General features: G+C 41.2%; 1 protein-coding gene across 1 annotated transcript in view; it reads right to left on the bottom strand.

The window, feature by feature from the left end:
* Positions 1–1495: 1495 nt before the first annotated feature.
* Positions 1496–24073, bottom strand: part of LOC140652059 (transmembrane protease serine 11E-like) — a 42678-nt gene continuing 20100 nt past the window's right edge. The window contains exons 4-10 of the mRNA XM_072862342.1: positions 21922–21989; positions 18500–18663; positions 9138–9176; positions 5773–5968; positions 4700–4959; positions 3180–3322; positions 1496–1657 (exon numbers count right to left, since the gene is read on the bottom strand). Of these exons, the coding sequence (XP_072718443.1) occupies positions 1496–1657; positions 3180–3322; positions 4700–4959; positions 5773–5968; positions 9138–9176; positions 18500–18663; positions 21922–21989 (1032 nt within the window). The remainder of the gene's footprint in view (positions 1658–3179; positions 3323–4699; positions 4960–5772; positions 5969–9137; positions 9177–18499; positions 18664–21921; positions 21990–24073) is intronic.

Here is a 24073-nt window from a genome sequence, read left to right as displayed (position 1 = left end):
AAATGCTGAGCATCTCATTCCCAGGGATGCGGATTATTGGAGAGCTTGCACAGTAGGAAGGCTGAGGAGAGACCCAGTCCTGAGCAGAAGGGGAGGCAGGATGCTTCAGAGAAATTTTCAGCTGTAGTAGGTTCAGCTGTGGGGTTTGCAGCTTCTATCATGTCTCATACAGACTCCTGTGAGTCCTGCATTCACAACCTAAGCAGTCCCATGGCTGTTCAGAGGCTGCAGGAGACAGTACTGGAGTGACATTTTGGATCCTCATACTGAAGGCCTGGGCTCTAGGGCACAGTAATAGTCACATCACTGGAGCCCCTTCCACCAGCAATCCATGAGATGTCATGCACAGAGGTAGGAAAAGTGCTTAATAGGTGTATAAGGATTGCATTTACTGTGAAGTTCTTATCAGGACTGTTCTTTAATATGAAATTACTCTTCAGCCTCATAAGACAGGATTATATTCATTCATGGCAGAGACGAATCCATCATTGAAGCAAGACAGTATCACTAATTGCTTTCTTTGCAGTGAGATGGTTTCCACTGGCTGGCATGTCCTTGGAAAAGCACAGTATTTCTTGAACGAAAAAGGCAGTTTGTGGTGAATATTTATTTTTCCTTTGGCACAAATTTAAATGCTGGGTTTCTTAAATGCTGGGTTTCCTTCCAGGGAGGTTAGCTGTGGGGACACCCTTCTTACAAACAAATTTGGGTAGAGCTTGTGTTTCTGTATCTTAAGCATATTGCGAGCTAAACAGAGCAGATCTAGAAGGCAACTGTTACAGAGGTAGCAGCACAGTATTGTCATAAAGCACTTCCACAACAGCACTTTCAAGTAACTTGAACTTCACAGAATCCACAAGAAATTTCTTGTTAAAAATGTCCTTACAAAGAAGAACATCAAGCTTTTCTCTTTTCCCTTCCGACTTACTGCAAGCACAGAAATTCTTTTCATTAGCTAGGACCTACCCTCAGTCCTGGCTGATCCACTGTTAGCTATCAAGGCCACTGAGCAGGGTGAGCATCCAGGGTCTCAGCTGCAGTCTGTGCAGATGATAGTCTCTAACAAGAATAATCAAGGGTTCACTTTGCTAGAAACACAGCTGTGACAGCATTTGCTTCACTGGAGGAAGAAGGTTCAGCTTCAGACCTCAGCCATGGCTGAAGAAAAATTTCTTTTTTTTTTCCTTGGAAAAAGTAATTATAAAGCAGGTAAATGGGTAGCTTTTAAATGTTAGTTTAATGACATCAGTTCATAATTTCTGATAAGTGAGAATGTTTCAAGGCTCAAAGACAAGGCAGGCAATCTCATATGTTTAGTATGAATTCACAAGGGGTTAGGATCTCTGACAGCAAAGATAGAGCTTGCTGTGGGCAAAGGTTGCTTCAACCAAAACTACACAGGAATATATATACTAAAAAAAATACCCTTTCAGAATTACAGACAAATATGAGTTACATGTAGTCTATGTAGTTAAATCCATTTTTGATTTTGGAATTAGATGTCAGTTTTTGAGGTAATCCAGTCTCGGAAATAAGTCACTCGTGTGTAAACTCCAGGTTTATTTGGTTTGGCACATTCGTCTCCCCAGCTCACTATTCCCACGAGGTACCACATCAGTCTAGAGTCTGGAGTAACCAGTGGTCCCCCAGAGTCCCCCTGGAGAAAGAGGAGGGGAAAAAAAAAAAAGATTTAATTAATCAGAAGGGAAAATATAATTCTCTCCATAGACAGGAGGGTGTGTCCAATAAGAGAAGAAAGCAAGCAGTATTTCAAGAGCTGCCATTTGTGCAGAATCCAGGCTGTTTCTGAAACTTGAGTCAGAGGTCTGTGGCTTTTTCCTGTTTGCCATGTAACCTCCTGACCCATCTCTGTGGTTTTACAGTAAAAAGAAAGCTTCTCTTCTGTTTTGTGAAATGCTGCTTCCCACCTGCCTTGTCTTCTCCTTGTACAAAGTAGGGAAACACAAATATATACAGCGATATAAGCCAACAGGAACTTTTTTTTTTACAGTAACTACTATCCTTTCAACAAATTCTTTTAGTTACTTGCAGCAATAACATTTCAAAAAGGATTTCATCAGGAACTTGGTCTTCTAATTAAACAATATCTCCTTAAGATGTTAGCCACTTTCAAAGGCTGAATTCAGATACTGTTAATAGCATGACATGGTAATAATAGTTAAACTGGAAACCTTACAGGCTGAAAGGCAATCCTCACACAACAGACCAAATTCCCCATCTTCCACCAAAATGCTTTACTGAAATAAACAGCAGTTGCACCCTTCAGTTCAGGTCTCTTCAATGCTGAGCCAGACAGGAACAGAGAAATTGAGCCTCCCAGACTTATTCTGCAGGGAGTTTTGCTTTGGGCATAAATCTGTAGGACTGGGATTCTGGAAAGGGTCTGTTTTGAACCAGCACTTACGAGTACATTATTTGTAAATAACAAGTAGAAATTACCTTTTCAAAAGTTAATGGTATGGAAGTATTTTTGTTTGAACATAAGCATTTCCTTGCAACATTTGCAAGCCTGCACCATGCATGTATCCTCACGACTCCATTTACACCTAGCTTTCTTATAGTTATCTTTGTTTCAGACAGTTTTCCTTCCACTGATGCAAGTCTGTTACCAAAGATCATCTCATAACACATCTGTTATGAGATGATCCAGTCCAGAATTTAATTTCAATGAGTGATATTGCATTTTTGCTGCCAACTTAACTGCTACATTCTTAAAATTCTTCCTTCCCAACTGTACAGAAGCCTGGTCTTGGCTACTTGAGACATTTAATTTTTAGCTCCTATTTAGTATTTCAGCATTTAGCATCTCTGTCAATATCTTGTCATATCACTTTGCAAGCAAATTGTTAGCTAGATTTCACACACAAGAAATTATGAGAAGCAAATGGGCTTGTAGCAGCTATTCTGAGTTAAAGAATAAGAATTTCATTTCATGCTATGAAAGGTTTAAATTCTGAATGTTTTACTAATTTAGCTCTCTTAGTATGGGTTTTATGTGCTAAATGATGTGTACTAAATGCTATTTCATTTTACAACTTAATTCCTGTTTGAATGGAGCCTATTTAAAGGACTAATACACTGTCAGTTAAGAGTTAGTCAACCAGATACTGGAGTCAGCATTAAAATAGTTTTCCTTTCTAATTTTCAGCTACAGTTACCTGACAAGCATCTACTCCTCCTTCCAAGTACCCAGCACACAACATCCTGGGTGTTATGTCCCCATCGTACACTTCTCTTCTGTTGCAAGTGTTTGAGTCGATAAGTTTCACTGTTGCTTCCTGAAGAGCATTTGGAGTTGGACCTGAGGGAAAATATAGTTTGGGTATTTATAAACAGAATTACTTTGCAGTAGTTAAGATACAGGAAGAGCATTTAATGTTCTCTCATGGAGGACCAGCTTGACTTGGTTTAATGAGGAGGTTTTCCTTGTTGATCTGTCTAGGTTAGGCCCTTAAGAAAAATGTACATACTCATAGTCTCATTTAGGACCTGTACTATTAAGATGGAAGTAACGATTGCATGGTACATAGTGTCTTAAGTGAAAAACCATATATTTTATACATGTTCCATATCATGCCATGGAACACAAATTACCTAGCAATTTGGGCAGATGATACAAAATTAAGACATCTTGGTTCCATTGCTAAATCTACTCCTAGCATGGCCCAATAAGAGTGCAAGCTTGGGTAAGTCACCATCTGCAGCTCACTCTGCACATTTACCTGAAAGCCCACAGTTATCTGTAGCTTCTGGCTAGGGCTGGGAGAATATTTTTTAGGTGCTATATAAACACATGCATTGGCTGGACTACCTGTCTTACTGTCCTGGTTTCAGCTGGGACAGGGTTAATTTTCTTCCTAGTAGCTAGTATAGTGCTGTGTTTTGGATTTAGTATGAGAATAATGTTGATATCACACTGATGTTTTAGTTGTTGCTAAGTAATGTTTACACTAGTCAAGGACTTGTCAGCTTCCCACGCTCTGCCAGGTGCACAAGAAGCTGGGAGGGGGCACAGCCAGGACAGCTGACCCCAACTGACCAAAGGGCTATTCCATACCATATGATGTCATGCTTAGTATATAAACTGGGGGGAGTTGGCTGGGGAGTGGCAATCACTGCTGGGGGACTGGCTGGGCATTGGTCAACAGGTGGTGAGTGGTTGCGTCACTTGTTTTTGGTTGGTTCCCCCCCCCCCGGGTTTTGTTCCTCTCTCACTGTCTTGTTGTTTTCATTACAATTTTTTATTATTATTATTTTTCTTTTTCCCAATTATTAAACTGTTCTTATCTCAACCCATGAGTTTTCTTACTTTTGCTCTTCTGATTCTCTCCCTCATCCCACCTGGGGGTGGAGGGTGAGTGAGCAGCTCTGTAGTGCTTAGTTGCTGACTGAAGCTAAACCATGACACTTAAGAATTTACAATATGAAATGGAAAGGCTGTAAAAAGAGAACAGTCGTCTTCCTGTTTTCTGCTTCAGTGGATTGTAGCTCTGTTTTTGTCCAGTCTAATTTTAGAATAAGAAACTGCTGCTTACGATTAAACAAACCTATTGCTTATAGACAAAGCATTAGGCTTGCTGTCATACAACATATGGCTACAGAAGTGGTATCAATTCAGTAGTAGATCAGAGTCACTGTTTATGTAACATACAGGTCACCTGGTAGACTCAGGACTCACCATCATTGGTAAGTGCTCCCCAGCCTGTGATGACAGCATAAATATTGTAGGGGAAAGTCTGAGATGGCTCAGGCAGACAAACGCGGTGTATGCTACTTGTAAACTCAACTTGTTTAGAGAGCTGCACAAGTGCAATGTCATAATCATGTTCTGGGTAGCGGTACTTTTCATGAATAATAATAGTCTTGACTGATCGTTTCAAGCTTGGTGGCTTCAAAAGAGCTCCAAAAGTAGCAGTCCACTTCTGAGGGTGACTCATGCTGAAAAAGGTAAGAGTGCTGTAAGTATTTAGCTGTAAATATAAGCGTTCAGGTCTTTAAACTTGGTGAGCACCTTTATTGTTAAGCTCCTTCAAGCCAGCTCCCTACTGGATTCTTAAGGCATCCACCACTTTCCATAACACGGTGTCCCATGTAATTGTGGGCTGCTGCTTAGAAGAGGGCAATCCTGCATTCCCTCCTCAACCATGGTCTCATACTCCTCCCCTGCTCCTTGTCCCTGATCTAGCCATTGTGTGGCTGCAGGGTGGAATCAAATCAAAAAGTTATTCTGCTAGAAAACTCTTCACCTGTTACTCTTTTTGCATGTTAATAATCTGTACAATCAGCTGTTCCATCTTATATGCCCTGCAGCTTCACAATTGCCATGCTTGAAACAAAAAAGTGCTGGGAGTGCATGGCAGAATGGAGGGGTAGGAATGTGGGATTATAACTTCTGGTAGCAGCTTGCAGCAGCAACCTAGTTGTAACACGAAGGAGCACTTTTAGAAACATTTAGTGCAACAGGAAACAAATACTCTGCCATTTCAGTCACATTACTTTTTCTGCACTTCTTTGCCAAATGACTATTGATTTCCACTCACACAATTGCCAGTTCTGCTCCAAAGAGTCAGTCTTTAATTTCTCATTCAAACATTCAAGTGATGGGTCTGCTTAACCCTGACTTTTCTCCTCCAAGGCAGAAAATTGTTCCCCTGGAAACATTCAGGGGTGTGGTGCAAATCTGGAAAACCACACAACTTGATACACATGGGGCACATTCTGCTGCAGATTCTCTCTAAGATGGGAACTTACTCTCTGAAGCAGTGAGCTGCAGATACAAGCCATGTATTGCTGATGAGTGTTGCACCACAGCGATGGATATTATTGTACTGCAAACTAGCTTGCCACGGCCAGTCCCCAGTCTCTGCAGAAGACAATCCACCGACTATTCGCAACGATGATGATTTTGCCATTGACTTGACTGATCTATTCTGCCGTAACCCACAGACTGTCAAAAAGGAAAAAGAGTGTATTAGCTATTCTTCTGTTTAGTAAATATGCCTGCCAATGGCTGTGGAAGACGTGTAAAACTACACACCACCTAGGTTCTCTAACAGTATTAACATCAACAAGAAAACGTACCTTCCACCAGCCCCCCAGATCAGAGATCCTCATGCACAACCCATTCTGTTAGAAGCCTGAATGAACAACTGACTATTATGGAAAGCCATGATGGTCAACCATTCAGGCTTAGCTGCATGAGCAGCCCCAATCAGGAATCAAAACCTTCACCACACACCCAAGCCAATTCCCAAATATAGGGACTGCCAACTTTAATGTCCCAGGTAATTCGTCATTAGGATGAAACATGAACAAGGCAAAAATCTAAGATGGGAATGATCCAAGCCATGGGATTTTACCATGCATGCATGCAGATTACATCAGCAAGATGTCACCTGGAAACAGGCAACTGCACATTGCACAAATGGCAGTCTGCAAGTGGACATGGAGAGGCACTTCAGGCGAAGAGCATCACACTCATCCAAGCCAAAGATGACAAAGGCATGGATACCTCCAGCATGGTGTGCATCCATGACAAGAAGTATTTATCCTCCAAACCCAGAAAGAAAGGAAAATATCCATGGTTTCAGCCACTAAACTCAGGATATTCAGGAGCAGCTGAAGCTCCCCAATAGCTTTAGAAACTTCCTCAATGGACAGAGCTGCTTCAGCTGTCTTCTCCCATTCAAACAGCATCAAATCCATCTTACCTGGACCAAGACCCACTAGTTTTCATCCAGGCCCCGATTTCAGCTAGACATTAGGAAAGTTGACAGACAGGACTATCCCAATTCATTGAAAAAGAGACAGAGCTAAGAATTATTTGCATAGTGACAACACAATCCAGATCATTGTACTGCCTGTCTCCTGCAGACAGTGACCCAGAGGGGGACAAAGCAGAAATCGGTAGTACATCACTGAAGAGCTGCCAGCCCCAGGGCCCTTGAAGTCCTCAGAAGCAAAACACTGGAGCCATACAGAGTGTAACCTCTGCCCCTTCCTGCTAGGATCTACACAAGGTTATATTAACAGTTCCTCGTAGTCAAAAGCAGCAGCAATAACACAGCAGATTGAAAGCTGTTCATAAATTTAAGAAAAAAAAAAGTCATACAATATTGAGAAACTCATGTGCTCAGTGTAGAGTCTGCCCTGTTCTGAGATTTAAAAACACAATGAAGGAAATCAGTGAAATCTGAATCTACTTGTCCAAACTTTCCGTGTGAAGGGAAAACTGGAGAATATACCATAATTGATAAGGGTGTCTGCACTAGCATGTTTCCCTCCTGAAAGCTATTGGTAATCCTCAATTACTGGTCCTAAAACTGCACAATCCTATCAACCACCTGAGCAGTCAATGTTCAAAAACACAGGGAAAAACTCACAGTTCCATCAGTGCCCCAGAACACCAGCACCTAAAACGGACCTAAAAAGTGATGTTGTTTAATCTTCCATTACTTGACAGCCTGCTGCTAAGGAACTAATCAAACCTTCCCAGAGTTAAAAGAAACCTGACTTGTAAGCAAAGATGGCCTTTTATGACTATTAAGTCTCCAGACAAGCTGACTTCTTTCTCTGAAAGCTTAAAAACATCTCTAAAACAAGCTACCTCAACTTGACCCCTACAGCAATACCTTGAGAAGACCAATCATACTGCCTTGTATTTCCATAAGGAACAATTTTGTGCTATTAGCCATTCCAAAATCCAGAACATCTTCATTATAATCACAGGCTGATGTAACCTCTATACATTTCCTTATGGTCGGTCCTTCCTTCCTATGCACACTAAAGAAAATGACATAATCCCAATTTCTGAGAGCACACAGAAAGCCATTACAAAAACTCTTCTGCATGTGCCCAATCCTGCCAGCTTTTGGGGCACTTCTCACTCGCTGGCTGTGTTAGAGGTCTCTGCTAGGCTGCCATCCTTAAACCGCCAATTGAACAACATGCTGGTACATGTTCAGGTGTGAATATCATCACTTAATGTGTGTATAGGAAAATAACAGGTAGCAAGGTGGAGATGAATTGTTATGCTACAGCATCCAAGAGAAGCATGTATGAAACAGATTCTGCAGTGGCTGCTCCAAGATACAGTTCTAATACTTCATATCAGGGAGACAAAGGACAGGGTGTCTGCCCTGTGCAGGCAGCATTAGACTTGACGAAGTATTCTATTTAAGTACATGTTTTAATCAATTTAATAGAGATTGCTTCTAACTATAATCTGCTCAAATCCAAAAGGCACTCAAATCCGTGATAAGGAGTCTCCTGCCTTTAGCACATTATAGTACACCTTTCAGCTAGCTGCTGTGCCTGACATTAAAGTAGTCAACTAGCCCAAGCAATTAAGTTCCTTAATTTATTGAAAGTCCTCCTCGCTCACTCAACTTTACTACAAACAGCCAGGAGTCATCTGAAATGTCTTAGCTTTCACGTGGAAACATGGCTTAGTCTCTGCGTGTCCAAATACACAATTAAGCAGACACAGTGTACAAGCTCTCACTGGTACCAACAGCAACTGGATCAGGCCAGTAAATAAACAAGTGTCCTGAACATTACAGTGCTCAGCCCCCACTGGCTAAGCCCTCTGTTTCCTAGATGGCAGGGTTTAAATTTAAGATGCACCCTCCACCTTCCACACCAGCACTGCTGGAGGCAGAAGCGTGCCATAGGCACTTATGCAGCAGGACCTGCGTGTCTCCTCTCTGCCCAACACTGGGGATTTCTCCAGAGCCCTCAGCACTTGCTCTTTTCTCATCATTTGCTCTTTTCTCACAGAATTGCTAATATTTTTAACAGAATTAACATCTCACTGCAAAAAAACTGACCAGGGAACTCAGCAGTGGGTGTAGACTTTTTCTAGAAGGGATTTTTACCCCATCCCCACTATTTTCAAGCCAGTCTTCCTAAGTATCCCAGAAGACACTAATGAAAAAGGCTTCCTCGTGACTGAGCAGGATTTCTAAACACACGGCTCATCTGTGTGAAGTACAAGGTCACATTCATTAGACAGGAGGAGGAGAAAAGACTTTTAAGGGCCAGGAAAAGCACTCAGAGACTGTTAATGCTAATTAAAACAACTGGAGATTTCCCAGGCTTAAAAAGCCCTCACTTACTGTCATTGAAGAGGGCTTCTGCTCTTTTTGTCTCCATATCTGAAACAAACAAACAGTCAGGGTAAGGCCAGGACAGCACAGACAAGGTTTCCCATCTGCATGGTAGTCCCACCCGACAGCTATTTGAGTACAGGGCACCGCAGGAGGTACAGCTGAGAGGGACTGCTAGAGACACCAGTGTAGCTCATATGTGGTCACGTTCCTGCGCTGGCTATTACACTCCTCTCTGCAGTGCTGCTTGCTGTTCTCCAGCCAGCCAGTATCCTCTGAGGACCAGGCACAGGGTCTCCCCCATCCTGCTGGACCCTGATGCTTCTGGAGGGGAGTACAGACAAAACAAGTCCTGTATTACTCAAGATCCACAATTTTGTTGGGGAGAAATTTTTACAGCGGAAAGTTTTGAAGTTCCTTTTTTGTAAAAAATCAGCTGGCTGCATTTTACACCAGGTGAGGGCCAGAGAAGATCTGGTACTCACTCTGTGCCCTCTTCGAGATCAGAAGGCACTGACTTCACTGCACAAATACCAGCTTACAATAGCAGTGGCCCACTCTCCTTTTTCCTCTCTTATTGAGGAACGGGGTGTCTGGTACACTATCAATACTACGAAAGAGCGTTAATAGCAATTTATTGCATGGCACAGCAGGTTCTAGCAATACATTCCCTCCTTTAATATGCATGTTGTATGTTTCTGGACAATACAGTATGCTCATGCTGACAATAACAAGCATTGGCTCACAGTGTAAGCCTATTCCCGTTCTTCCAGAATGCTATTTTTACTAGAGCTACCATTTTTGTTGCCAGCAGTCAAAAATTTAAAAAATAAAAATTAAAAAAAAGACACTTTCAATACAATTTTTAAATTATATAGTGATTCTTGTACAGCACCCACAACTTCACATTTTGCGGCTGGATAGCCTTTCTCAGCAGATCCCTGTCTTTATCCACTTACTTCATTTCTCTTCTCTCTTTGCAGCTACACAGAATAATATTGTAGTTTTGATCCAAACCCACACCAAGCCAGGAGGAGTCGCTTTTGAATGCAAAGGGCTCTGGCTCATACTTGCCGCCCATTGTGCTTGTATCACTTGTGTTTTGTTTGTGGGCTTGACACTCCTCCTAGTATGCAGATTGAATTGCATGTTTGCAATCCACCATTACTAGACATGTACTCATTCATTTCTTAATATGACATCAAGCAGATTATGATAGAAAAAGGAAACAAACAGAACTCCAGTGCATGCATGTACAGCTTGACTGCGGGGAATGTTACAGAGCAAAGGCAGTGCTAGGGCTGCCATATGTGCATACAGCCACTGCTTTATTTTGTAAGAATGGGAGATGAGTTATAATTGGACATTTATATAATAAGACAGTCTTATTCACTATAAACAGGAACTCTTCACATAATAAAGAAAAACAAGTTTTACTGATGGGCAAGCAACAACTTGTAAGGTCCCCTTTCAGTAAAAATGCTCACTTGTACTTTGTCAATTCCTATGAAAGAAGGAGGAAAAACCCTAAAGTACAGGTGCTTCTGCATTTCAGGAATGCCGGTTGTATTCTGAATTTCCATGGATAATATGGTTGGTTGTTGCCAAGATCCCTTACATCAAAATGTAATAATACCAGACAGTAAAAGCTAGGCCAGCAGAGGGATTCAGCAGTGGTGTAAACGTTACTGTTTGGTAAGTTACAAAGTCAAGGAAAAAAAAAGGGTGCTGAGCTGTGCTAAGGATTTGGCTACCTCACCTACCTGTTTATATTGGCAAGAAGTGCTTTGAAAAATCTGGCCCTATTTATTTATTTCAACTATGATGAGCATCCAATGTTTTCCTGAAATTCATGTAACCTTCAGAACTACCTCTTCATTTGGGTCACTCTAATATTTTATAGCTGGAAACTGGTAAGAAACCAACAAATGTAATCAACAAAGAGCACCTCTTGCCTTCAAGTGCAATATTGATAATAACATTTTTAGCTCCTTTCAGGGTGGAGAGACATTTACCTCATAATGCCTAATTATAAAGCCTGCAGTCGATTATTAACATTTACATTATGTTGCAAAGCACATCAAGAAGACAAAAGGAGTAACCAGCTTGTTCAAGTGCAGTGCCGGAAGCAATTCAATTGGCATGTTCTCACTGCACTGAGTTTTGCTGTGAGTCATGCAACTGGCATGCATGCAAGGCACCTGTCTACATCTCTGTTTGCCTTTTTACGAGGCAACTAGAAAAAAGTACAAACATCACATGGGCAAAATGTTACCCATTGCTTCCAGCTGGACCAACTTGTGTGTAATTGGAGAAACAAGTCTTCCGCAAACACACACTGCAAGTCTTAAATGCCATGCCTGAACAGCTTTGAATTTTAGCATATTTTATAATATATCACAACTATGCAGCCAATGTACTCTCCCACCCACCCACTGCTGAAGGAAAAAGGCCAGTGACACCTGTCAATAAATTTGGTGCTGTATTCACCAGGGTAAGAGCACTGCTTTGCTTTAGAGATCGGCCAGATACAGTACCATGACCATGTATCCCACACTGGGAGCTGGAACACAAGTACTAAAGAAAACACCACAGCAATGGAGAAAACCAGAAAGTAAAGGGAGTTTTTTTAAGAGGTGAAAGCAGGTCTGTCTAGCAACAGCCCCAGGAACCCATCATGCAGATCAGGACAGGTGAAATGAAGGGCACGATACCCAGGACTCAAAACCAAGATCCCAAACCCAGAGTACATGTATGTGTTTGGAAACCTGAACTAACTGACACTATTTTCAGATAAGATGAGCCCAGAGTAGTTCCCATCAAAAGCAGGGAGCACTTTGGGTTACGTGATACTGCTGAAAGTCAGGTTGCTTACTGGGCTACCTCATTAGGGGCTTGCTTTCATTTGTCACTAGCTTGACATTTTTGGCCTGGTCAACAGCATAGCTGCTCGTATTGTGCCAGCCAACATGTTGCAAGCCCTGCCTTGAAGCAATCACTTGTAAGGCACGAGAGACAATTCGCTGCCCTGCTCATTTACTAGTTGCCCTAGTTGTTTGTACTACCAAGAAAAAGCATCAATTAGTAACAATTAAAGTGTCATATCTTTTCCCAACCACATACAGCTGCAAAAATAGTTTTGTGTCACATTTAGGAAAACAGTATTCAGGCTTGCACTGTAAACAAGAACAAGTTCAACTTGAACATGCATTGCCTACCTGTAAAATGGAACTTACTATTTAATTAAAGCTTGCCTAACTTAAGAGGAAAACTAATGTTTAAATTAAAATTACAGCAATCTATTGAAACGCATCTTAGGGATTCCATCTTTCAGAAGCGGGCTCTGTTCTCCAGCTGGACGAGCAATTTTGTTAATACAGTTATTTTGCATATTTAATAAACGGAACAACCTTAAAACACACTTAAATTATTGGTCTTAATTTCCAACTAATGAGAATAGTGACTTGCAGTTACTATTTAAGATTAATAACTTATCAGTAAATAACTTCTTTTTACTCATCAACATATGCGTTTGAGCAAACATGGAAAGAAAAGAGGAGTAAGCAAGAGTAGGAAAGCATCTTTATTTTGGTAATTGTTTGTATGCAATAGCCAGTTAAGGCCAGGATTTCTAAGGGAGGTCAGTGCCCAAAGTCTGTGGATCTATTTGGCAACCATCTAAATGTTTGCAGGTTCATAGTTAACTGCAAAGTGAATGTGACCACTTCTCTTTGAGGGATTCAGAGATTCCTACAGAAAAATGTGCTCGCTTTGCCACATCGCTAAATAATATCAGTATCACTGCATTAGAAGAATTAATCTTGTGTCCACTGCCTCATTTCATTTTAGCCACAGAGATCAGTGTTTATATTAAAAGGAAAATAGAACTCAGTGACATAAATGGACCAGACATTATATTGAAGTAGTTCAAGCAAGGCAAGCAAATGCACGATTAGGGGATATTATGCATTTTCAGTGTGGAAAGGGCCAGAGATAGCTGCAAAATTAAAGATGAGAAATCTGTTTTAAAAATCTGATACAGCTTTACCCAATTACATAATTTTTCACAGGTGTTGATTCCCACAAGAAGCTTGATTTTCTTTAAAGGTTTCCACCTGTGATTTTCTATGTCATATTATAACTGCTAGCTTCAAAGGCAAACTGCATGTTCCATCCTCTATTATATCAAGTTCCCACATCTTGCTTGTGTAAGTTGTTTTTTCACACAGAGAAGGCAAGGTAAAGATTATCTTAAATGGGGTATGAAGGGAGGAGAGGATTGTAAACATAAAAAATTAAGAAAAAGTATGTGCTTCAGTACTAACAACACATTCTTGGACATGTATTTGAAGCACAGCTTTGTGAAATGCACCAGGAAGCAGAGGAAGCATTTTCCCCACTGTCCTTTGTCACATTTTAATAACAATTTCCTCAAAGAGAGAGAGAATTACAAAATTCTCAGCTGCATCAGAAACAGAGTGTCATCTAGTTCAGTGTTATTTAGGGTAACAACAGTGCATGCAGGCAAAAAAAGGATCTCTGGCAAGTTTCACTAGGTCACCAACCCGGGCAGCTGAGAGGAATGTCACAGAGTGCATCTGTCCTGCAGTGCAGACAGAGGTGGAGATAACAGCTCTACTCTAATACTCTAATTACGTTAAAGACCACGAAGGCCTGAGGTACTAGGGTGAAATGGGAATGAGAGCAGTGCAGCAGATTCAGTCATGTTCCAAAAAATGTACCCAAAAGGAAATGCAGGAGTTTCCTGAAACATGGCAAAACATGAGCTTTGGGCTCACCAGGAAAGTCATGCTCTTGTGTGGTTACATAGCGCACACAATCTAAAACGTCTCCCTACTACCCTTTCAATATTCTCACCGCTCTCTCAACAGGAATTACCTCCCTAGAGTTATGCACCCTTGTAGAAGTAGCAAAACATGGCTTAGATACAGGCGATGCAATTCTCATTCCTTCAACAGGGGAGAGTAACCTGGTAGAGACAAGACAAAGGCTTTGTACCTCTAATTGTCCCTGTCACTCAGCCCTTCCCTCCCTACTTATGTCCACTGGACCTGACCTGACATCCACGACTTTACCCACCCCTGCCATCAACCACATCTTAATTCTGTCCATGAGGACAGACAGAGGTCCACACCTCACAGCATACTCACAACTCCTCCATCTGGGCATCCTGCAGCCCAAAGAGGGATCTGCATGAGGAACTATGTACCAGTTCTGTAACGTGTATCCAAGCTGATACAGTTTTTAGCATTATTTTTCTTCCTGACCTACATTCATGCCGCAGCTGCAATCAAGGTCTCACTACAGTAGGAGCAGCCCAAATCACTTGCAACCTCTGCAGGCAAGGCAGAGAAAGGAAAAAACAAGAATTGAGTGAGGAAATTAATTAAATCAACTTATCTGGGTCACCTAAGAAGTCAGGCCAGGATGATTTCCTGCTTAATTCCTTCATCACAAGAGTGTCCTTGAAAAATATTCATTTTAAAATACATTTCAGTCCTTCCCTTTTCAGTCAGCCTCTCTAGACTGTTGCAAACACTGAAATGTACCACCTTGTGCCAAACTAATGGCATCAAAGTGGAGGAATGTCAGATGTCCACTGTATTTCACAATGTATAGATGGATGTCCTGTTCCACTCCTCCAAGCTGCTGTTGTGGCTAGTAAAATACAAAAAAACCAGACTGCTACATACATTATTTGCGATGAAACATTCCTCAGTCATCCAGGTCAGACACTCATCTGCATGTCTCCCACAGAAGACTCAATAAAGAAGTGAGAATCTGTCTCCCAGGTTCTGTACTTTGTATTTGTAAGGAGCTTTAGCAAGCCCCAGATGCCAGATAAATAGAAACAACAGTTGCCTTGTTGATCAAAACCAATTCATGACTCATTGTTCATGGTCAAAACCCTTGGCTGTGCAACAGGTGGGAATACTTCCTACTCACTTCGAACAGTGCCAATGATCTTGCAACCAGTTTCTTTCTGACATCAGAAGTACATTCCCAAAAATACATTTTGGGAGACGTCCAACCTACCTGACAAAAGGAAATAGTCTGGCAAGCTGCTCTACACTTTGCTTAATAGGGATCCAGGCTGTGAGGTGACACTACTTCTAACCAAGAAACCCTGGGGAAAAAAAATTCAGCCTTGTAGGAGATTTCTTTGGTGCCAGAACTATACAGAAGACAAATTGCAACACCTTCTTCTTTCAGCGCCAGTGGAAAAGCAAGTCCTAACTTGGGTGTTTCCAAGTCACCCGACTTTGATATCTCATTTTGCTGGCCCTTGCACTGCTGTTCAGAGAATATAGGACTTAGTTTGCTTGATTCTCTTGATTTACTGAAAAACATTTGAGCTTCCAGTGGGGTTTGTACACAAGTGCAGAGATCTCTATCACCTCCTATTTTCTATCAAAGCTATAGTGGATGTCTGGAGATACCACTGCTCTTGACCAGGGAACTATGAAGTCTAGCTAAATAAGAAAGCAGGGACTTGAGTAATAACACATCTGAAGATACCCCAATACAAATGTATTTTTGCAGCCCTAGGTAAAGAACATCTACTGTTCAGCAATGATACAGTGAGACTATATTATTTTGTTTTCCTTTAAGTTTTGCACACTTGCTATTTTTTCACATCTGTACGATCCAGGTTCTCTCTCTTTTGGAAAAAAATGAACTAATAAAACATTGTCATTTTATATTTTATCCCCTCTTTATTCCCAATCCTCAAGAATGAAAAGGCAAAGCAAGTTCTAACCCTGGTCTGGCAGACTACTTAGTTTTGTACTGCTGCCCTGAACTGCAGCTGAAGATCCCAAGTGTTGCACCCAATTTGCAGGAGTTTTTTGGAGCTGATCCTCAACACAAATACTTTTAAGTGAAGTGCAAGTTGAGACGTGGTGTTGAACAACAAGATGATTAGATCTGGGGAAGAAGACTTAAGGAGCTTCTCCTTACCAGACCCTCCTAGCATGCAATGTAAATAAGCGCCTGACCTGGGTTTGTTCAACTAGTTAGCTATGCTTAGCTAAATTAAGCTATATCATGGTCTGCAAATTACAATCTTTTGATAAGGTGATTACAATGAACAGGTTAATGATTTTTTACAAGCCATTATGAAAATGTTCTGAGATTGCCTCAAGATAAACAAGGATTCCAGTTGGCAAAACCAAAGCTAAGAGGCAAGATTTAGAAAAGTGCTGCAGAGCATGGAAAAAATCTAGGACTTCTTAGCTTTCCTTGATTTAAATACTAATGTTGGACGGGATATTTCAGCAGGGGAGAGAGAAGTGGGAAATGCAAAACCTAGATCCTTCTCTGGACTTCCAGGATCTGTTGAAAATTGTCACTTCTCCCAGGTGTGAGGAAGACGACGAGCTTTATAAATTGAGACCTACATCTCCTCTAAAAGCATAGGAGTGCTCCATTCTATACTCTCCACTTGAGTCAACCTGGTTTTCTTAAACAGCAGCACCAACAGGAGCTTGCCTAAGCCTCATAGCACTGCTGAAATCCTGTTAGCAAAGAAAGATCCAAATGGAACCTTTTATCGTCATCTCCCGGAAATGGGAAGGTTTTCTTTATGTTCCTTTGTGTCACATGTAACAGTTGCACAATGCTAGTACTGTGATGAGGAGTAGACCTATCAGGAGGAGTAGTCAGTGTTTTATGGTTAGGCTGGGAGAGCCAAGAAAAGCAACATGAAGTTTATCGTACAACTTTATCAAAGTAACACAGAGATGCCATCTTTTACTGAGACCAAATATTTAATGAAAACATTGTGATTCAATGATATCAGTTAATTTTTTTAACTAGCAACTAGTGCATTACTGTAACCGCCCTAGTGCAGTTCAAGGTCAACTAAAACAGCGTTTTGAGTCAGTCACTTCCCACATTTACCAGACTGAATAAAAGCAGCTAATCAGATAACTCAATGAGAAGATCACAGTCCTTTTCTAACAAGTATTTTTGTACCCCTTCCAATTGTATCCTTTATGTAAGGTACCAAATTAAACTGAAGCTTCAAAATTCACTAAATCATGACCTGACTGTCCTTAAAAAAACCCATAAAAACCAAAACAAAAAAAACCCAAAAAGCTCTTTGATTCTTTCTAGTTGATGCCCACACACTATTTTTATCTGGGAGAAATTACATGTGCACTTTGCTGAACAGGAACTCCTGGCATATAAACAACACTGCAGAGAAATGGTGATTCTTTGCCCAAAGGGATGTCACCTATCATGCTGAGTGATTCCAATGGGGAAGACTGCTTGGCCCATCAAGAAACAATGGGTGCAACAGCTCATATTTGAGTTTCACTTCTTTGCCACAATGCAATGTGCCCAGTTCAAGCACCAAGAGGCAGAACAAGACATTGCTCCTGGTCATTTCTGAGTGGGAGGAAGTCTGGATCCATCCAGCACGGAATCTGGCCCAGGCTTGTTGTTCTTTAAAGACAGCGGTCTGGACTCTGCAGATCTCTGTTGGTTTAAGCAGTCTAATATGGAAAAGCAAGCAGCAAGTACCCACCCTTGTGCTAGGAGTGAGCGGAAGGTCTGCAAAAACAAATGGAGCAAGTGTCCGCCCCTTCCTTTCAACTAGCAACTCATTCTTGAAAAGTCTGACACCCAGAAAAAGTGCTGACTGACTATAACTGAAGCCAAGTCAGAGACAAGAGTCTAAGCCTGCACAAAAATTCTCTAACAGATCAGAAGTGTAGAAGAAGAGGGAAACCCAGCTTTCAGTGTTTGGTAATTGACTAAATCAAAAAGATAGCGCTGTTAATGTTCATATTCTGCAGATGCAGGTCTGCTTTGCAAAGAAGGGGCTAAATCCCCAGCTGAGAATTCACATAGATAAGAACATTTTCCCTTTCTTCCCATTTCCCCTGCAAAACTTGCAAGGATTTTGATCCTCCCACCAAATATTATTTTTTCAGTTCATTGGCTGTTTCTCCACTATCATCCAAGCATAGTTTCTGCACTTTCAGGCTCCTCAGAGAAGCAAAGACCTAGGGAGCATGTTTGTGTTGCTGTGTACTGAAGCACTGTGGTGAAGCTCCTACTCTTTACCCTGATAGTAGCATAAGGTTGGTACTGCAGTTTGGAGGGAGGCTAAGGCTGTACTGCAAGGCCACAAAGAAACTGCTCCTGTTTATCCATATTTAAGACATATTTAAAAGACTTAGGTGGGGTTTATACATTGCCACTGATTTTGTTCTAGCTTAATAAGCAGGAAAGACTGCCATTCTGACTCAATAACAGCCATCATCAGAAGGGAAAAAATCAAGTCCCAATCAATCAGAAAAGGGCAAGAACTCCCTTCAAAGGAGACGTAATATACTTACTTGAGATGGTAGAAGATCTGACATTTATTCGCAGGGGCCCTGTGTATTTTTTCAGGCCCCTCCGTAAGATCCTTTCAACTTTTTCTCGCAATGTTTCTCTAGAATCCGTGGAGGAGAACCAGAATGTGAGCAAAGCCTCTGCCATCACACCATCAGCATCTGGGCTACAAACCAACGAAACAGTCTGGTTACCTTCAGCCCATTTCCGCATTTCTTAGTTTTTATCTTAGCTCCTCTAGCAACGGCAATGTAACAGAAAGGATTAGATACATTTTTGAACATTTTGTACAGTTTTGAGAGAAGGAATTGCCAAAAGAAATCCAAGGAAATGCTGAATGGTCAAACACGTCTTAGGCTAGAAGGCGGCATGATGCTTTCTGTGAATAAATAGCCAGACCAAGGTTATAATGGAGTCTAAAAAGCAGTCACTGACTACATGCTTGGGACACAACAGCAGGAGGGAATGAAGTGATTTGATTGCAATGAAAAGCTGGATACACAGGACTTCAGAAACATCAGTTACATGGTTAATGGTATCTAGACAGACCTTTCCAGGGCCCTGTACGTACATGGAATAAAAATTTCCAATCGTCTTCAAAAAGGTACTTGAGCAAAGAGGAGAGACCACACAACATAATTCCACCACTGCAACCTCTTGGGAGAATGTGACTAATAACCTCACGTTATGCAACAATAGATGAAACTCAGCAGCATATCTACAGTCTACTTATCACAGTCCAAGAGATGGACCACAAAAGAGGCCTTTAACATCTCACTGATAAGTACAAGCAGCACCCACACCAGGACACACAATTCCACAGTTTTGATGCAAGATGAGAGGAAAGAAAAGGAAGAAAAATCTTCTAACGGACTGAATTCACCCAGCAGTAGTATTTATTTTTCCTTAAAGCATCAGATTCTGCAAGAGACTGAATGCTAGACTACAAACACCAAAGTGTCTAATCTGGCATAGTAAATCTTGCTCTGTGCTTGCAGATAGCTTACCCTTGGTCATTACACAGGGAATACAAGAGCATGCACCAAGAAGCTGCTCTCCTGCGCCTCCTCCTACCTGAGCCAAGAAGCAATGACACAACCCACAACAGGTGGAATCACAGTTACTTCATACAGGGGGTGAGCTAAAAGCAGGTTGCTCTGTCTTAAGCATTGTTCTGATAGGAAAGGAAAAGAGATGATCTTCTATTTACATCTCATTATCTTGGATATTTGTAATTATACAAAGGAAAAATAAGAAAATTAAAAATAGAAGGCAAGTAGCTTATACAGAAGTCATGCAATCAGGCTATGATCTTCAAAATGAACACGCACAAAAATGAAACAGACATTCCTGCTATCGGCAGTGAAGGGCAAATAAAAGGCCATGTGTTACGAGCACACCAAGGCATGCTGAGTGTTTTGTAGCTGAGCACAAAGACACGTTCCTTGCCTCAAGGATCTCATAACTGACTGAGTAGCTATATGTGAACTTTCCAACAGGCTGTTTTTTCCTTTTGTGCCAACTTCAGCGTGATTGCCACTCCATTTATTTTCCAGATATTATCTGATCCAACTGTGGGTGTTGCTCTGCATTTCTGAGGTGTTCCCTCACCTCTCCCCCCACTCCTCTTCCTGTGCTGTGCCACACTGGAATTACTGTATCGACTCTTGCAAGCACACCACACCTGTCGAAACCCTCAGGTAAGTACAACCCGCCTTGAATTACTCACTATATAGCAAAGGTCCAGAGCAAAAGGCACCAGGTCAAGATTTGTTGTCTTTCTCAGTGAGCAGTGGGCATTATTACTAATGCATCGTTTACACTGAGCCAAAAAATATGCACAGTACTTTCCAAGCAAATTCACAATAATGACCCTGCTTAAAAGAGCTTGCAGTCTGAGCAGAGAGGCATAAAGCTTGTATATTTGAAAAAGCAAACAAGCTTTGGCACATACAAGTCTTGCATCCAACACAGCAAACATCACAGCAAATACCTCAGTCTGTCCTTGGGAACCAGAAGTAATAAAAATATATTACTTCTCCCTAAAGATTGGCCTCTCAGATCCTTAAATCACCTTGTCTACACTTACAATGCTCTAGTCAGTATCAAAAAATATTCCTAAAGCTACATTCAAATAATGGCTTGTGTGATTTGCCTAACTGGGGATTAAGCTAAGGTAGAGCAGGAGGCAGGATGTCACAAACCATGGAAGAACAAGGAGAAATACATTCACAAGAATAAGATCTTGAGGCTGCTATCATTAGTCTTGCCGCTTTAGTGCGTGATTATTAAGACGTTCAAGGTTTACTTGCAAAGCAATGGGCACCGTCACTTAGGAACGAGAGCTTAGTATTACAACAGACAGTTCTATAAAAAGGTTATTTTCAGCACTCAACACTGGTAAAAAAAAATCTAATCAAACATTAGATATTATTGGCAAATGAACGGAGAATAAAAGAGAAAAAAAAAAACATTGCTCAATGATAATCCCAACCACAGGTCTGACCCCTTCATCTCAAAAAGCAGGGACAGCAGACCTGAAAGAGATACAGAGCAGGGTGACAAGGAACAGTTCCTGCAAAGAATGGCTGAGCAGGCTGGGACTTTCAAGTGAAAAAAAGAGTAGAGCTCACGGGGTATAGGAGAGAAAAGGGATATGATGGGAGTGTCTGATAACACTAATTGCGTGGAGAGGAGGGATAGAGATTAACTTTTTATCACCTCTTCCAGCACAAGAACTAGGGGCCACTGAATGATCCAAAGGTGGCGGCTCTTCACAAGTAACTCCTTACTAAAGGACTGAGGTGCACGAATTTCAAGAGTCCAGGGGAGACTGGACAAGTCCTTGGAAAATAACTCCACCAGGGGCTGCTAAACAAACCACAACCACTTCAGGAAATCCCAAGTGGTAAATAGCTGGAGGTAGGGAGCATACCAAGAAGCAGTTATCATACATGTCTGTTGTGCTGCTGCTGTTCCCTAGGCACCTACTTATGCCCATTCTAAGAGACGCAACAGTGACAAGTGGGACCTTCTGAACCAGCACAGCCATGCTTGGGTTTTACTTGACAAGCCCAGCACAGTAGCAATACTAGAAGTAAAATGACATCTGCATTATAGTGAAGAAAATAGTTTTGAAAATGCTTTTCATTTTAGATAGCTCAAGTTATATCTGCTTTATTAGCTAAAGCTTGCTCAAGATCTGAACGCAAACTTGTATAGAATTTGGACTGACTGAATTTTATCTTCTGCATCAAGATCTAAAGGAAGGCATGGTTCAGAATAAGATTATGCTCAATTGGGGATTATGCTCCAGTCTTACATAAAATACACTTTACTGAATCAGATCAAATGGCTCTCTAGCTGGGCTTGGTGTACATTTCATTTTATCTCAGCTGTGTGCATTTATTATAATCTCACATACCTCACTCTGATTAAGCGTGAACGGATGTATTTTTTCCTTAAAATGGAATTGTAAAATGTCTTGTCGATCTGTTGAAAAAAGAAAAATATAAGGTAACAACAACAAAGGAGGGAAACAGACATATTACTGGAAGGAACATTCAGAAAACAGCATTCATTTACAAACTCACAGCTTACAGAACCAAGAAACATAATCCAGTCCAGCCTCTAGATAACATTTGCCACAGACTTTTCCTAACCATTTCCCATTTGGCCTAAGGCACATCATAAAAAATTAACTTGTTTTTCTAAATATCCTATGACTACATCAGCATGCCACTATAGTGCTCTCCTATCCACTCCCAGGCATAATGAGGGATATTTATAAACATCCTTGAAACACACTGCTGCAATCTCCCAAAGCACAGCCTGCTAAAGATGGCCTACAGAAAGGATACAGCATGCTGTGCTCTGCACTGCACTGAGCCTCTCTTGTAGGGGTCCTTTCTGATACAGCACTTAACCTTGGTCCTATAGAAATTTATAGCAAAACTACCAGCTATCTCAAATTATACCCCTCAAACACCCTTGTGATTTGCCACATGCTAGGGGAATTGTCAAGCAATTCTCATCAGAAATTGGAAATCTAGGACTCATAAGGAATCAATCCCCAAATGACATCTTTGCTGGTGCCTGGTTTACCGCATCCTGCTTTAGGCTGAATGTTGTCTGAAGACTGCGTGATCAGTCTGAGACAGCACGGTGTGATGTAACATGGCATGAAATTCTGCCAGGAATGGCTCAGGATCACTGAAGTATTAAGAAATAGCAAAGTCACTAGTGAGTTACGCAGTTCCTCCTATCAGGAAGACCCAGTAAATCGAATGTATCCTGTAAACATCAAATGCATTACAGGAAAAACTATGTAGAAATGCTTTACAAAATCATGCAAGTTGTCTGTTTCATAGTTTTTAAGCCCATAAAGGTTGTCTGATTTAGCCAAGTCTCCAGATTTTTTGTCTTCCAAAGGAAAGAGAAAAGTAATGGTTCTCAAACTTCTAGTATGTTGAAATCTTTCAGATACAGAAACAATCATGTAAGTGTCAAATCTGGGGGGTGATTCCTCCCAAAGAACACAAAGCCCTTCTTTCCAGCCGTGGCTGTCATAAGATGAAGCCTCATGCCATTACACAGTGATACTGGAGCAGAATAATTTCAAGATAAAATAAAGTGTGCAGTTTTCAAAGTGATTTTAACCATACATTAATAAGGAAAAAAAAAAAGAAAGTTCTTAATGGTCAGGCATTGAGCTGATCTTTTATCTTGCTGTTACTGGCAGTTATCTGGAATTACTTAGGCATTTGGAACAGACAAAATTCTATGGAAAAAATATGTCAATTGCAACAAGCTACTGTATATACGCAGAATGTGCTTTATCCCATCACTTTGAAGATTGCCAGCTGCTACCACTGCATTTTATGAGGCATACAGTTAGAAATCAAGAATAAAGTGTTTTGTTTCCTATAACTCTGCAGCCTGTTCCACCACCACCCCCCCACCTTGGTTATTGGAAGTATATGCCCTCAGACAAAAAGTTGTGTTTTGTTTTTTTTAAATGACAACATTTGCTTATCATATCTGTCACAGCATTAACTGCTTCACTGATGATTGTATAAGCAGAAGCATGTAGTTAAGCAGCACTGCCAGCTTTGTGGCACGTAATGGCATGTGCTATCTTTGGCTGCACTGCCTCTGAGAACTTTTGAGATCTTTGGGACAGGGACTTCTTTGCAGAGTGCTTTCCAAACAAAGCCCTTGAGCTGGGCTGAGGTACACCTCAAGCTTCTACATTGCTAAAGAGTAAAGCAAAAGAAGGCTGACTTTAAGCTTGGGACTGAAGAGGGCAAGAATTCACAATCCCATGTAAGGGAGGGTTAATTCAATATGACATTCCTGAATCCTTTATCTCCCCCTGGCAATGGTGTCTTCAAGCTATCTGTACTGTCTCATCTCAGAGACTGCAAGTGTTTTTGCTACACTTTCAGCCTGCATTTCTGCAGCAGATACAGGGATCCTTACTTCTGTCACCCATTCTCTTGTGTATCTTTGCTACAGCCTGAGCAGCTCACATGATTGTGGTTTTTGTACTCCCAACGTGTTCAGCTTTCTCCTTT

The sequence above is a fragment of the Ciconia boyciana genome, chromosome 5 (genome assembly GCF_034638445.1).
Source record: "Ciconia boyciana chromosome 5, ASM3463844v1, whole genome shotgun sequence".
In the NCBI taxonomy this organism is placed as follows: Eukaryota; Metazoa; Chordata; class Aves; order Ciconiiformes; family Ciconiidae; genus Ciconia; species Ciconia boyciana.
This window is presented reverse-complemented; position numbering and strand designations above follow the sequence as displayed.